Consider the following 16,844-nt stretch of genomic DNA (forward strand, 5'->3'; position numbering starts at 1 on the left):
GACAGGGCTGGAAACCTAACCAGTCCTGGAACAAGGGCAAGCAGGCCAGAAAACCTGCTGCTGCCCCTAAGACAGCATGAAGTGAGGGCCCCCGATCCGGAAACGGATCTAGTGGGGGGCAGACTTTCTCTCTTCGCCCAGGCTTGGGCAAGAGATGTTCAGGATCCCTGGGCGTTGGAGATCATATCTCAGGGATATCTTCTGGACTTCAAAGCTTCTCCTCCACAAGGGAGATTTCATCTTCCAAGGTTATCAGCAAACCAGATAAAGAAAGAGGCGTTTCTACGCTGTGTACAAGACTTCTTACTAATGGGAGTGATCCACCCAGTTCCGCGGTCGGAACACGGACAAGGATTCTATTCAAATCTGTTTGTGGTTCCCAAAAAAGAGGGAACCTTCAGACCAATCTTGGACTTAAAGATCCTAAACAAATTCCTAAGAGTTCCATCGTTCAAAATGGAAACTATTCGAACCATCTTACCCATGATCCAAGAGGGTCAGTACATGACCACAGTGGATTTAAAGGATGCCTACCTTCACATACCGATTCACAAGGATCATTACCGGTATCTAAGATTTGCTTTTCCTAAACAGGCATTACCAGTTTGTAGCTCTTCCCTTCGGGTTAGCTACGGCTCCAAGAATCTTTACAAAGGTTCTGGGCTCTCTTCTGGCGGTACTAAGACCGCGAGGCATAGCGGTAGCTCCGTACCTAGACGACATTCTGATTCAAGTTTCCAAACTGCCAAGTCTCATACAGAGTTAGTTCTGGCATTTCTAAGGTCGCATGGGTGGAAGGTGAACGTAGAAAAGAGTTCTCTATTGCCACTCACAAGAGTTCCCTTCTTAGGGACTCTTATAGATTCTGTAGAAATGAAAATTTACCTGACGGAGGACAGGTTATCAAAACTTCTAAATGCTTGCTGTGTCCTTCATTCCATTCATGGAGGTAATCGGCTTAATGGTAGCGGCAATGGACATAGTACCTTTTGCGCGCCTGCATCTCAGACCGCTGCAATTGTGCATGCTAAGTCAGTGGAATGGGGATTACTCAGATTTGTCCCCTCTGCTAAATCTGGATCAAGAGACCAGAGATTCTCTTCTATGGTGGCTTTCTCGGCCACATCTGTCCAAGGGGATGCCCTTCCGCAGGCCAGATTGGACGATTGTAACATCAGACGCCAGCCTTCTAGGTTGGGGCGCAGTCTGGAATTCCCTGAAGGCTCAGGGATCATGGACTCAGGAGGAGAGACTCCTTCCAATAAACATTCTGGAATTAAGAGCAATTTTCAATGCTCTTCTGGCTTGGCCTCAGTTAGCAACTCTGAGGTTCATCAGGTTTCAGTCGGACAACATCACGACTGTGGCTTACATCAACCATCAAGGAGGAACAAGGAGTTCCCTAGCGATGATGGAAGTCTCAAAGATAATTCGCTGGGCAGAGTGTCTCACTCTTGCCACCTGTCAGCGATCCACATCCCAGGCGTGGAGAACTGGGAGGCGGATTTTCTAAGTCGCCAGACTTTTCATCCGGGGGAGTGGGAACTTCATCCGGAGGTGTTTGCCCAACTGCTTCATCATTGGGGCAAACCAGATCTGGATCTCATGGCGTCTCGCCAGAAAGCCAAGCTTCCTTGTTACGGATCCAGGTCCAGGGACCCGGGAACGGTGCTGATAGATGCTCTGACAGCACCTTGGGTCTTCAACATGGCTTATGTGTTTCCACCCTTCCCGATGCTTCCTCGATTGATTGCCAGGATCAAACAGGAGAGAGCATCGATGATTCTAATAGCGCCTGCGTGGCCACGCAGGACCTGGTATGCAGATCTAGTGGACATGTCGTCCTGTCCACCATGGTCTCTGCCTCTGAGACAGGACCTTCTGATTCAAGGTCCTTTCAAACATCCAAATCTAATTTCTCTGAAGCTGACTGCATGGAGATTGAACGCTTGATTCTATCAAAGCGGGGATTCTCGGAGTCAGTGATTGATACCTTAATACAGGCTAGGAAACCTGTTACCAGGAAAATTTACCATAAAATATGGCGTAAATACTTATATTGGTGCGAATCCAAGAGTTACTCATGGAGTAAGGTTAGGATTCCTAGGATATTGTCTTTTCTACAAGAAGGTTTAGAAAAGGGTTTATCTGCTAGTTCGTTAAAGGGACAGATTTCAGCTCTGTCTATCCTTTTACACAAACGTCTGGCAGAAGTTCCAGACGTTCAGGCTTTTTGTCAGGCTTTGGCTAGGATTAAGCCTGTGTTTAAGACTGTTGCTCCGCCGTGGAGCTTAAACTTAGTTCTTAACGTTCTGCAAGGTGTTCCGTTTGAACCCCTTCATTCCATTGATATCAAGCTGTTATCTTGGAAAGTTCTGTTTTTAATGGCTATTTCCTCGGCTCGAAGAGTCTCTGAGTTATCGGCCTTACATTGTGATTCTCCTTATCTGATTTTTCATTCAGACAAGGTAGTTCTGCGTACTAAACCTGGGTTCTTACCTAAGGTAGTCACTAACAAGAATATCAATCAAGAGATTGTTGTTCCATCATTGTGCCCTAACCCTTCTTCAAAGAAGGAACGACTTCTGCACAATCTGGACGTCGTCCGTGCCCTGAAATTTTATTTGCAGGCAACTAAAGATTTTCGTCAAACTTCTTCCCTGTTTGTCGTTTATTCTGGACAGAGGAGAGGTCAAAAAGCTTTGGCTACCTCTCTCTCTTTTTGGCTTCGTAGCATAATACGTTTAGCCTATGAGACTGCTGGACAGCAGCCTCCTGAAAGGATTACGGCTCATTCTACTAGAGCTGTGGCTTCCACTTGGGCCTTTAAGAATGAGGCCTCTGTTGAACAGATTTGCAAGGCTGCAACTTGGTCTTCACTTCACACTTTTTCAAAATTTTACAAATTTGACACTTTTGCTTCTTCGGAGGCTGTTTTTGGGAGAAAGGTTCTACAGGCAGTGGTTCCTTCCGTGTAAAGATCCTGCCTGTCCCTCCCGTCATCCGTGTACTTTTAGCTTTGGTATTGGTATCCCATAAGTAATGGATGACCCGTGGACTGACTACACTTAACAGGAGAAAATATAATTTATGCTTACCTGATAAATTCATTTCTCCTGTAGTGTAGTCAGTCCACGGCCCGCCCTGTTTTTTACGGCAGGTCTAAATTTTAATTAAACTCCAGTCACCACTGCACCCTATAGTTTCTCCTTTCTCGTTTGGTTTCGGTCGAATGACTGGATATGACGTAGAGGGGAGGAGCTATATAGCAGCTCTGCTTGGGTGATCCTCTTGCACTTCCTGTTAGGGAGGAGATATAATCCCATAAGTAATGGATGACCCGTGGACTGACTACACTACAGGAGAAATGAATTTATCAGGTAAGCATAAATTATATTTTTGGGTGTGGATTATTTTTCAGCGGAATTGGCTGTCTTTATTTTATCCCTCCCTCTCTAGTGACTCTTGCGTGGAAGATCCACATCTTGGGTAGTCATTATCCCATACGTCACTAGCTCATGGACTCTTGCTAATTACATGAAAGAAAACATAATTTATGTAAGAACTTACCTGATAAATTCATTTCTTTCATATTAGCAAGAGTCCATGAGGCCCACCCTTTTTTGTGGTGGTTATGATTTTTTTGTATAAAGCACAATTATTCCAATTCCTTATTTTTTATGCTTTCGCACTTTTTTCTTGTCACCCCACTTCTTGGCTATGCGTTAAACTGATTTGTGGGTGTGGTGAGGGGTGTATTTATAGGCATTTTGAGGTTTGGGAAACTTTGCCCCTCCTGGTAGGAATGTATATCCCATACGTCACTAGCTCATGGACTCTTGCTAATATGAAAGAAATGAATTTATCAGGTAAGTTCTTACATAAATTATGTTTTTTGTGTGCCTGTTTGAGGTCAGAGAGGTTAATCTCTTTGATGCCTGGCTCTACCTGGTGCATGGGACTGAACACGAATTGTTACCATTAGCTAACAACTCATTCCTTGCTGCTGGACTGACTGCATCTGTCCCCAGCAGCTCCTTTAAGCCATCTGATGATTCAAGGAATAGCTGCTGTATTTCCACTGTGCAAGCTGTAAGGATTACTTTGTACACTCATTAGGGCCCTGACTCCTCACTGGCTGTACTCTGGATATCCAGGAAACTGCCTGCTAGTCTGTGCAGGAAACGGGACCTTTTAGGACAGTAAAACTCGTGCAGCAGATCAGCCTGCCCCATATCTCATAAAGCGGTGCTCTTGCCTGTTTTCTGCAGCAGACCCCTAGTGAGGACAATGATGGAGCTTCTGTGTCAGCCTAGGGTTTCAGCCGGAGATGAGATAATTTATCAAGGCCCCACAATGTGAAGATACAGTTTCTGCTTTGCAGCTTGTCAGGGACTTGTCACAACAAACGTGCTTGTGTCTGTGTCCTTTCCTCGTAGAAGTAACATTCAAGTCTATTCTTGGGGTTCATATTGCCTCACAGTTGATTTTTGGCTTGTTGCTGGGTTTCTCTGGCCTCCTCTTTTTCTGCATTCAAAGTGTTCACATGCTGTGGACACCTTGTGGAGAAGGATGCTCAACCACAGTATAATATTTTAAGATTTTAAGACAGTACACACTAATGATGACCTTTAGGTCATATGCCACCTCCTCCATCGCCTAATGTGCCTCACCCTATTAGTGTTTTTTCCAGTGTTATTACAAGCTGAAAAACCACTTAGAAATTAGCTACTGGATCATGGATACTTTTAACCACATAACTCGTGAAGAAAACTATTTAGGTACGCTAGACCCTAGCGTACTAAATATAGTCACCATGTTATTTATTGCCTTTGCATATAATTGATATATCCTTTTGTTAGGGAGCTTTAAGTTTTCATGTTGCTTTAGTTATTTTCTTAGCTACCTCTTAAGTAATAAGGCAATATGTAGGTTAAAGTATTGTTTCTCCATGTGTAATATCAGTTTCTAAACCCCTACCGTTTGCTCTTATAATCAGCTAATTATATTCATTATTGACTTAATATATTCTACTTTTAGAGGACTTATAGTAGAGGCCCCTAAGAAAGCTCACCATGAGAGGGGGCAGTTTAAATAGTGTACTGTGCTCTACACCTTTATAACATCAGTTACACTCATACTAACCAGTGCTCTTCACAAAAACATTTGCCAGCCTGATGGCATTATGAAGTGGGGGGGTTTGGGAGGGGGCAGTGTAATACTTTGTAAAATTGTAACATTTTCATTTTAACTCCGTGCTGGCTAAAATATTAGCTGGGTGTTCAGTAAAATCAGTTGGGTAGTGCACCCATTAAAACGGGGAGAACACTGATATATGTAGATATCTAAAATAGCTTCCCAACTCTTGAGTACAGTAGTACATTCAGATGCTAAATTTCCCTTGATAACAATTTGCTCAGGGTTTATAATAAACATAGAGAACTTCTTTTTTTTTTCTTTTTTTTTTTTTTAAATATCTCTTGGGGTACCATAGTTATTTTTGTCAACAATTCTAGTGCTCTTATTCTCATCTTTTTTTTTTTTGTTTTGTTCCCTTTCCATTCTTTCCTGCTTTCGTTTTACATCCCACTTTTTGCTCTTTCAGATTCGACATGAGGTGAACTACCAGAATGTTGTACACAAGCTTTGCAGTGATGCCTGCTTTTCCAAGTTTCGCTCTGCCAATAACCTTACCATGAACTGCTGTGAGAACTGTGGGGGGTACTGCTACAGTGGCTCAGGCCAGTGCCACCTGCTGAACATTGATGGACAGTGCAAAAAATTCTGCAGTTCCGCCTGTGTCACTGCCTTTAAACAGGTAACTTCCAAAATTCTCTTACATAATTTTTTTTTACTGCTAGCATTTTCACTGCCAAAAGTTGTTACATCTGTTATACTTGCAAATACTAAATGTAAACGGTAGGTGTGTATTATGAAACCTTAATTGGAATTCCAAGTTAAAATGTTCCTCACTGGTTATAGTTTACATCAGGACTTGACTAGCATGTTAAAAATCTAGCAGCCTTTTTTATTATTATTATATTTTTTAAATAGTGGGCATGGGAAGCTACAGTTTAATTGTGAATCCTTAAGCTAGATGAGCCATTTTAAAATCTTTTGTCAGTTTTTTCAATGTAGATGTCTCGATTCAAGTTTTAAATTACTTTAAATAGTATTAAATAAAAAGCAGTAGGAAAGCAGAAGCTGCTATACAGTATTTATACATTGGGCAAAATCTATATTTCTGCAAATGGACAGGATTCACATGTTGTGAACCTGTCCGCTTTCCTTCAAAGATTGTGGGGTGTATATGTTCCCCATATTTATCGCTTCCTACCCTTGTGCAACCAACTGCATGAGTGGGAATTATCAGTTTATTTTAAATTAAAGGAACAGTAAACACCCTAAGATTTTAATATTAAAGGTTTAGTTATACATAGTAACAACTTTGCTATATACTTTCATTATTTATTGTGCTTCCTTTTTATGTAACTTATATCTGAAAATGTTGGCTCTTCTAATGTTCAGGACTGAAAAGCACACTGCATACTTGTCAAGGCTAACCCTGCTGCATATTAGCTATCTTTAATAAGAAATGCAAAACAATTTACTTTATATTGAACATTTGGCTGTGGCTAGCCTTGTTAGCTACAGTTTTAAGACCAGATTGGCTCTTCCAAACAAGGCAAATGGTCGGTGGAGTTTGATTATTCAATAATTGCAGCAAACACTTTTTTTTTTTGTATCTTGGTTTTCACTTCTAAAACCACAGTTTGTGACCATAAGTCTTCTTGGATCAAGTCCTGGGCTAGTGAAAAATGGCGGTAAATCTATTTTCTTTCTAATGGTAGTGAGAGTCTACAAATTAATTCATTAACTATTGGGAAATACTTCACCTGGCCACCAGGAGGAGGCAAAGAAATCACTAAGAAGGCTTTACATATCCCTCCACTTCCTTTACCCTCTCAGTAGTTATTTACCTTCATTTCATGGAGGTTGGCAGAGAGAAGTGCTCTGCTAAAGATTAAACAATTTTTTTAAAGGCCATGTAATTCTCTTGGTAGTGTAATGTGTCTGTTGGTTGCTAATGGTCGTAGGAAAGTTCCTATACCTCCTTTTCAGCATTGAATGAAGCAAATTTGATAAGTAAATTGACAAGTTGCTTCAAATTGTATGTTCTATCCAAATCATGAAAGAAAATGTTGGGGTTTCCTGTCCCTTTTAAGGTTGAATGCCTTAGGTATTGACCTAAGGGTGGCATTGTCCACTCTAGAGGTCCCTGAGTCTAAGCCAGCTGAGGACAGACAGACAGACTCACAAGCTGGACATAATGTATAGACCTAAGTTAAAAAAAACCTGAATTGTTTCCAGTACCTTCACTGGTTGCGGATATTATTTCAAAGGAATGGGAAAAACCTGGGGTTCCTTTTTTCCCCTTCTACATTTAAGAAAATGTTTCAGGTTCCAGATTCTCATTTAGAAATGTGGACTACAGTCCCTAAGGTAGACTGCATTGTTTCTACTCTGGTGAAACGCACTACTATTCCCTTGGGCGATCATACTTCTTTTAAGGATCCTATGGATAGAAAATTTGGCGGATACCTAAGAGAGGTTTTCCTTCAGACGGGTTTGCTTTTTCAGCCTGCTGTAGGTATTGCAATGATGGCTGGAGCTGCCACCTTTTTGCTGTGATTCCTTATCTGAGGACATGAAAGCCAAATCTAAGAGTCGTGCTGGGGGCAATTTTCGCTCCTTTCTTCAGAACAGGTTCTCAGAGGAACTCGTCCTTGACCAAATCGGATCCTCCCAGGAGTACCTTTTTTCCATTATGTAGAGGATCTAGCAACTATGGGAGTTATCGTCCCAGTCCCTCTCACAGAGAGGGGAAAGGGATTCTATTCCAACCTGTTTATGATTCCAAAAAAAGAGTAATTTTTCCATCCCATTCTGGATATATGAAGTGTTTAAACAAATTGTTAATGGTATGAAGTGTTTAAACAAATTGTTAATGGTCCCAACCTTCAAAATGGAATTATTGGTCTTTTCTTCCTCTGGTCAAGGAGGGTCAGTTCATGATCACAATAGATCTAAAGGATGCGTATCTGCATATTTCCATGAACAAGAATCGTCATCAATTCCTTTGATTTGTCTTTCTGGACTACTATTCAGTTCATAGCTCTTCCCTAGCTATGGCTCCGTGGATTTTCACAAAGGTCCTAGGGGTACTGCTTGCCGTAGGCAGACTGAAGGGGATTGCTTTGGCGCCTTACTTGGACGATATTTTGGTTCAAGCGACAACTTCTCTTTTAGCAAGCTCTCATACAGAAAGGTTTCTCTGGTATCTTTGAATCTGGAAAAGAGTTCTCTCATTCCCAACACAAGAATGTGTTTCCTAAGGAACATAATAGATTCTGTCCGTATGATTATTTTCCTCACGGATTAACAACACCAAAAGCTTCTAGCTGCCTGCCGGCTCCTACAATCCACTCTTCAGCCGTCTGGCTTAATGCATGGAGGTGTGAGGCCTCATGGTGGCAGCTTCGGATGCTATTCTGTTTGCTTGCTTTCATCTGAGACCTCTACAGTTATGTATTCTCAAACAATGGAATGGAAATCACTCAGAATTGCCTCAAGTCATCAGTCTAGATCCAGTGATGAGAGAGTCTCCTGGTGACTGTCTCAGGAACCTATGCTCCAGGGCAGATGTTTCCTGCTTCCTTTCTGGGAAATTCTAACATTGGAGCGAGTTTGATAAGCTTGAGTGCTGTATGGAGTCCTCTAAGGGCTCAGGGGGCCTGGTGGTTTAAATGGACAGTTCACCCAAAAAAATGTCTCCCCTTTAAATTATTCCCAATGAACCTGCTAGAGTGTATTAAATTGGTTACAAGTAGCTCCTTTACTCCTATTTCAGCATTTGAAATAGCTGATTTAGCCTGTGGTATCGCCACCTACACTGAACAAATTAATACTGGAGTATAGGCTATTGAATAGCCTAAGTATACACAGCCAGCAGAAGAGATTACACTCTCAGTGGGGACATGATGGTTAAGTAATAAAATGATCATTTTCCATTGTTCTCTCTATGTATTGAGCTTTGGTGTTCCAGCCAAATATAAGATAAGGAAGCAAGTATGTTTACACAAACTTAGAACATAATGAGATCTGATATCACCTTTAAGTTCAACCCATTGTAATAGGCTGTGGTTTCAAAGCACAACATCAGCTACTTCATATACACAAATAAGCATGAAAATGGAATTTCTCAAATATTTTATACTCTGCAGTTGGTATAACAAGTAATTTAAAATACATTAATGGAAAAACAATTTTACAGTGTACTGTCCCTTTAAGGAATGGAGTCTCCTGATCAACATTCTGGACTGAGGGCTTTCTTAAATGCTCTACAAGCATGGCCTCAGTTACGTTACGTCACGTCCAGTTTATTTAATTCCATTCAGACATCACAATGTGGCATATACCAACCACCAGGGTTTAACCCGCAGTTCCCTAGCAATGAAGGAAGTCTCTCTTATCCTTCAGTGGGCAGAGACACATTCCTGACGTGGACAAATGAAAGCAGATTTTCTAAGCAGGCAGGCTCTGCACTCCATGGAATGGTTGCTAAACCAGGAGGTGTTTGGCGAGATCACTGCAGTTGGGAGTGTCCAGAGAGTTATTGATGCATTGGTTTAGTCCAGAAAGCATGTCACCAGGCATATTTACCACAAAGTGTGGAGAACTTATCTGTCTTGGTGTGCTTATCAGGGGTTCCTCTGGCACAAGGTGGAGACCCTGCAGATTCTTTAATTTCTTCAGGATGGTTTAGAGAAAGGCCTGTCAGCTAGTTCTCTTAAGGGCCAGATCTCTGCCCCTTTCGGTTTTGTTCCATAAGTTGTCTCGTTTTCCAGATGTTCATTCTTTTGTTAAAAGCTTTGATTAGAATCAAACCTGTTGCTCCTCCATGGAGCTTCATCTTGTTCTGAGATTTCTTCAGCAGGCTCCATTTGAGCCTATGCATTTTATTGATATAAAAGCTTTTATCTTGGAAAGTTTTGTTCTTGTTCGTTATCTCTTCTGCTTGTAGAGTATCTGGGTTATCTGCTCTTCAATGTGACCCGCCTTACTTGATTTTACATGCGGATAAAGCTGTGCTGCGCACATTTGATGGGGTTTTTACCTAAGTTTGTTTCCTTGCACAATATTGAGGATATTGTTGTTCCTTCCCTTTGCCCCAACCCCTCTTCTTCTAGGAAGAGGTTGTTACATAATTTAGATGTGGTTTGAGCTCTGAAGTTCTACCTTCTTTCTACCAAGGAGTAGAGTTCCGTCACTCTTCTTCCTTGTTTGTCTTTTATTCTGGTAAGTGCAAGGGACAAAAGGCCACTGTCGTTATTCTATCATTCTGTTTCAGAAGTGTGATTCACATGGCATATTTGGAAATAGACCAGCAGCCTCCATCTCGAGTTACTGCACATTCTACCCTGCAGTGTCCTCTTTCTTGGCCTTTAAGAAATAGGTGTCAGTTGAACAGATTTGTAAGGCTTCTACTTGGTCCTTATTACATACTTTCAGGAAATTTTTAAATGTGATTTTCGTCTACAAGATATGACGAGTCCACGGATTTCATCCTTACTTGTGGGATATTAACCTCCTGCTAGCAGGAAGTGGCAAAGAGCACCACAGCAGAGCTGTGTGCGTGTGTGTGTATATGTATGTATGTATATATATATATATATATATATATATATATATATATATATATATATATATATATATATATATATATATAGTACTGGCAAGGAAGGAGGGCACTCACAGGACTTCATACAAAGGTTAATCTTTTATTAACGTTCTTAACAAAAGTGCATTGTCAACGTTTCGGCCTTTTCTTAGGCCTTCTTCAAGACAAATTTCATGATCTAAAAACATGAACAAAAAAATAAAATACATTGCAAATATATGATATCCAAATATACACCGAATTGTGACCCTCCACCAAGAACAAACCAAAGTAGTCCAAGTGAAATTTAGAACTGCTTCAATTGAAGCAAAAAATCATGACATTCACCAACCAGGGGAGACGTGGGCAGAAGATAAGAGAGTAATGAAACAAACAAAAGAAAAGAGAAAGATAAAATGAAGAACAACAAATGATACAAAGAATAGCGAAGAGAATGAGATTGTAGCCAACAAAAAGAAAGAAAAAAAGAAAAAGGACCACCTAAGGAATAACCATAGTCCAAATGGGACATGAGCATCTCATGTGAGTGGTATATTATATGACACCAATTAACAAGCGTATATCAAAATGCATTGACATAGGAATAACCCACCTTAACGATGGTTCAACTAATAGGCTAAATAATTTAGGTAAAGCACGCAACAAGGTCAAACTACTTTAACACACCCCACATAAATCCTAAATATATGTTCATCTATTACCAATAATCAGGACAATTGAAGATAACTAAAGTGGGTGCCATCCATTGATCACTTACTCTATTGTCACATCTCTGCCACTGGCTATTATATATATATATATATATATATATAGCTCCTCCCTTCCCTCCACCCCCAGTCATTCTCTTTGCCTGTGTTAGTACTAGGAAGAGGTAAAGTGAGGTGTTAGTTTTAGATTCTTCAATCAAGAATTTTTTATTTTAAAATGGTGCCAGTGAGTACTATTTTCCTCAGGGAGAAATCGTCTGTCTGGATTCCCAGGAGGAATGGAGACATTTATTTTTCTGCCCTGATGTGGATGATCTTAGCAAACGTTATCTAAGATCCATTCCGGTTCCCACAGTTTCTGAAGGTAGTGCAAGAAAAATCTTAAGTGTGGAGAACGGTATCATGTTACAAGCAGCATTGAGGTATGTTCAGTCCTTTATTTCTGAGGAGACTTGTTATATCAGAACTGGCTGACGTTATTCCCTACAGGGGAAGGGGTAAGCAGTAGACCTATATGCTTTGTGGTGGTACTGAAATTACTGTGTTTTATATTGAATACAATATGGGCTAGACACTGGGAGATGCGGTTGAGAGGCTGTCCTATTATGGATAATTGTCCTAGTCAGATGGCTGTTTATTTGGCAGTTGGCATAGAAAGATAGCTGTTTAGTGTTATAATTTTTATTATACATAGGGGACCACATGGCTTTACTGAATTTCTTCCCATGCGGTTATGGGGAAGACTAATGCGACGCCCATGGTGGGCGGGGCCTATTTTGCGCGCTCAGACACGCAGTTTCTTTCAGTATAAGGCAGCAAGCCCTAGCTCCGGTGGGGCCCAAGTTATTTTTCCCATCACCGGATTGTTATTGTCACAGACTTGAGTACTCTGAGGGCAGGTAGGCGCCACAGCACAGCTGTGGCGAGGTGCAGGGGCTGATATTATTTTTAAACATTGGTTATATCAAATAAACATGCTATAAAATGTGACTTATCATTTTCTCACAAACTGTGCAAGATTAATTAGCTAATTTGAGCTCCTAATTAGAGTTTTCATTGCTGACAGATCGCTTTTTGCAGGATGCAGAAAAATTATTGCTCTTTTATTATTTAAAGGCCCAGTACTTTTTTTTATTTATTTTTTATTTTTGAGTCAATAAATAAGGTTAAAAACAACTGTTGTTGTTGTTGCTAGTCTGTTTAACATGTCTGGACTTGAGGAAACTCCTTGTTCTATGTGTTTAGAGGCCATTGTGGAACCCCCTCTTACTTTGTGTACCTCTTGTACTGTAAGGGCCTTACAATGTAAGAAGCATATTTTATGTAAAGAAGGTGTGCCTAAGGATGATTCTCAGTCTGAGGAGAATCAGGATATGCCGCCAAATTCTCCCCAAGTGTCACAACCTTTAACACCCCCCCAAGCGACACGGGGTTCCTCAACCGCGTCTAATTAATTTACTCTGCAGGATATGGCTGCAGTTATGTCAACTACCCTTACAGAGGTATTATCTATGTTGCCAGTGTTACAGGGCAAACGCAGTAGGACAGAAGTCAATGTGAATACGGAGTCCTCTGATGCTTTGTTAGCTATTTCCGATGTACCCTTACAGGGATCTGAATTGGGGGTCAGGGAACTCCTGTCTGAGGGGGAACTTTCCGATTCGGGAAGTACGTTACCCCAGACGGACTCGGACGTCATGTCCTTTAGGTTTAAGCTTGAACACCTCTGCCTGTTACTTCGGGAGGTTTTAGCGACTCTGGATTACTGTGACTCTGGATTACTGTGACTCTATCGTGGTACCACCAGAGAAATTGTGTAAAATGGACAAATACTTAGAGGTCCCTGCTTACACTGATGTTTTTCCAGTTCCTAAGAGAATTTTGGAAGTTATTAAGAGGGAATGGGACAGACCGGGTATTCCGTTCTCACCCTCTCCTAATTTCAAGAAAATTATCCCATATCTGACACTGTTCGGGACTCTTGGCAAACAGTCCCTAAGGTGGAAGGAGCTATATCTACCCTGGCTAAGCGTACAACTATTCATATTGAGGACAGTTGTGTTTTTAAAGACCCTATGGATAAGAAATTGGAGGGTCTTCTTAAGAAAATGTTTGTTCATCAGGGTTTCCTTTTACAACCAATGGCCTGCATTGTACCAGTTACCACTGCGGCGCCCTTCTGGTTTGATGCTTTAGAAGAGTCTCTTAAGACTGAGACTCCTTTAGAGGATATTTTAGACAGAATTAAGGCTCTTAAGCTGGCTAATTCTTTTATTACAGGTGCCGCCTTTCAGATTGCCAAGTTGGCGGCTAAGAATGCCGGATTTGCTATTTTAACGTGTAGAGCGTTATGGTTAAAATCTTGGTCTGCTGATGTGTCATCTAAGTCAAAGCTTTTAGCTATTCCTTTCAAAGGGAAACCCTATTCGGGCCTGCTTTGAAAGAGATAATTTCTGACATTACGGGAGGTACGGGTCATCTCCTACCTCAGGATAGAACTGCTAAACTGATGGGTAAACAAAATAATTTTCGTTCCTTTCGGAACTTTAAGGGAGTCCCCTCTACTTCCTCTTCTTCCACCAAGCAGGAAGAGAATTTTGCTCAGGCCAAGTCCGTCTGGAGACCCAACCAGGCTTGGAACAAGGGTAAACAACCCAAGAAGCCCGCTGCTGCTACCAAGACAGCATGAAGGGGTGGCCCCCGATCCGGGACCGGATCTAGTAGGGGTCAGACTTTCTCTCTTTGCCCAGGCTTGGGTAAGAGATGTTCAGGATCCTTGGACACTGGAGATCGTGTCCCAAGGGTATCAGCTGGAATTCAAAATTTCTCTCCCACGGGGGAGGTTCTTCTGTCACGATTGTCTGCAGACCAGACAAAAAGAGAGGCGTTCTTACGTTGTGTAAAAGACCTCTCTACTATGGGAGTAATTCGGCCCGTTCCAAGACTGGGACAGGGGTTTTACTCATCTTTTCGTGGTCCCCAAAAAAGAGGGCACGTTTCGACCCATTTTAGATCTAAAGAGTCTAAGCAAGTTTCTCAGAGTCCCATCCTTCAATTCTGCCATTGATCCAGGAGGGTCAATATATGACTACCTTCATATTCCTATCCACAAGGATCATCATCAGTTCCTAAGGTTTGCCTTCCTGAACAAACATTTTCAGTTTGTGGCTCTTCCCTTCAGGTTGGGCACAGCACCCAGGATCTTCACGAAGGTTTTAGGGTCCCTTCTGGCGGTTCTCAGTCCTCGGGGTATTGCAGCGGCGCCTTATCTAGACGATATTCTGATCCAGGCGTCGTCTTACCATCTGACAAAGTCTCATACAGACATGGTTCTGTCCTTTCTGAGGACTCACGGGTGGAAGGTGAATCTAGAAAAGAGTTCATTAATTCCACAGACCAAGGTTCCCTTCCTGGGAACTCTAATAGATTCCATATCCATGAAAATTTTCTTGACAGAGGTCAGAAAGTTAAAGTTTCTGAATACATGCCGAGCCCTTCAGTCCAATCCTCCGCCATCAGTGGCCCAGTGCATAGAAGTAATTGGATTGATGGTGGCGGCAATGGACAACATTCCGTTTGCTCGTTTTCATCTCAGACCACTACAGCTGAGCATGCTCAGGCAGTGGAATGGAGATTATGCAAATTTGTCTCCTCAGATCTGGATCAGGAGACAAGAGACTCTCTTCTTTGGTGGTTGTCTCAGGATCATCTGTCCCAAGGTACGTGCTTTCGCAGACCCTCATGGGTGATAGTGACGACGGACGCCAGCCTTCTAGGTTGGGGCAAGGTCTGGAATTCCCTGAAGGCTCAGGGTGTGTGGACTCAGTCGGGGTCATTTCTTCCAATCAATATTCTGGAATTGAGAGCAATATTAAATGCGCTTCAGGCGTGGCCTCAGTTGGCTTCGGCCAAATTAATTCGCTTTGTCGGACAACATCACGACTGTGGCTTACAGCAATCATCAGGGAGGAACAAGGAGTTCTTTAGCAATGACAGAAGTATCCAAGATAATTTGGTGGGCGGAGGCCCATTCTTGTTATCTGTCAGCAATCTACATCCCAGGAGTGGACAACTGGGAAGCGGACTTTTTAAGCAGACAGATGTTTCATTCAGGGGAGTGGGAACTCCATCCGGAGGTCTTTGCCACTCTGATTCTCAGATGGGGCAGACCGGAGTTGGATCTGATGGCATCTCGTCAGAATGCCAAGCTTCCAAGATACGGATCCAGGTCAAGGGATCCTCAGGCTGAACTGATAGATGCCTTGGCAGTGCCTTGGTCGTTCAACCTAGCTTATGTGGTTCCACCGTTTGCTCTCCTTCCAGGATGATTGCTCAGATCAAACAGGAGAGGGCTTCAGTAATTATCTAGTGGACATGTCCTCTCTACCGCCGTGGAAGCTTCCATTGAGGCAGGACCTTCTCATTCAGAGACCCTTCCAACACCCAAATCTAGTTTCTCTGCATCTGACTTCTTGGAGATTGAACGCTTGATTTTATCTAAGCGGGGGTTCTCTGATTCGGTCATTGATACTTTGATTCAGGCACGTAAGCCTGTCACTAGAAAGATCTATCATAAGATATGGCGTAAATATCTTTTTTGGTGTGAATCCAAAGGCTACTCATGGAGTAGAGTTAAGATTCCGAGGATTCTGTCTTTTCTCAAAGAGGGATTGGAGAAAGGGTTATCAGCGAGTTCCTTAAAGGGACAAATATCTGCTTTGTCAATTTTACTACACAAACATTTGGCAGATGTTCCAGACGTTCAGTCTTTTTGTCAGGCTCTGACCAGAATTAAAGGGACAGTATACACTCATTTTCATATAACTGCATGTAATAGACACTACTATAAAGAATAAGATGCACAGATACTGATATAAAAATCCAGTATAAAACTGTTTAAAAACTTGCTTAGAAGCTGCCAGTTTAGCTCTGTTGAAAAGATTGCTGGAAAGCCCACTGCAAGTGGGAAATAAGACACTCCCCCCTCCCCCTTCTTTTGCATATGAAAAGACCCTTTACACAAACAGGAGCAAGCTGGAGAAGGTAGCTGACGGTATTCACATAAAACTTTGTGGCTTGGTTAGGAGTCTTAAAATCAGAGCAATGTTATTTAAAAATAAGCAAAACTATAGATTTAAAAAAAAAAAAAAAATACTTTAACTTTATGGGCTATATAAATAGATCATCTACAAAACATTTATGCAAAGAAAAAATGAGTGTATAATGTCCCTTTAAGACTGTGTAGACCAATTGCTCCACCCTGGAGTTTAAATTTAGTTCTTAATGTTCTTCAAGGGGTTCCGTTTGAACCTATGCATTCCATAGATATTAAGTTATCTTGGAAAGTTTTATTTTTGGTTGCTATTTCTTCTGCTCGTAGAGTTTTGGCGCTTTCA

General features: G+C 41.7%; 1 protein-coding gene across 4 annotated transcripts in view; it reads left to right on the forward strand.

Annotated features, from left to right (window-relative positions):
• The window catches only part of ZMYM4 (zinc finger MYM-type containing 4), a 710,031-nt gene that overhangs the window by 323,208 nt on the left and 369,979 nt on the right, over positions 1 to 16,844 (forward strand). For all 4 annotated transcript variants that reach the window (XM_053707062.1, XM_053707061.1, XM_053707064.1 and 1 more), the window contains one exon: positions 5,606 to 5,818. In XM_053707062.1, the coding sequence (XP_053563037.1) occupies positions 5,606 to 5,818 (213 nt within the window). The remainder of the gene's footprint in view (positions 1 to 5,605; positions 5,819 to 16,844) is intronic.

This window comes from Bombina bombina, chromosome 3, assembly GCF_027579735.1.
Source record: "Bombina bombina isolate aBomBom1 chromosome 3, aBomBom1.pri, whole genome shotgun sequence".
Classification (NCBI taxonomy): Eukaryota; Metazoa; Chordata; class Amphibia; order Anura; family Bombinatoridae; genus Bombina; species Bombina bombina.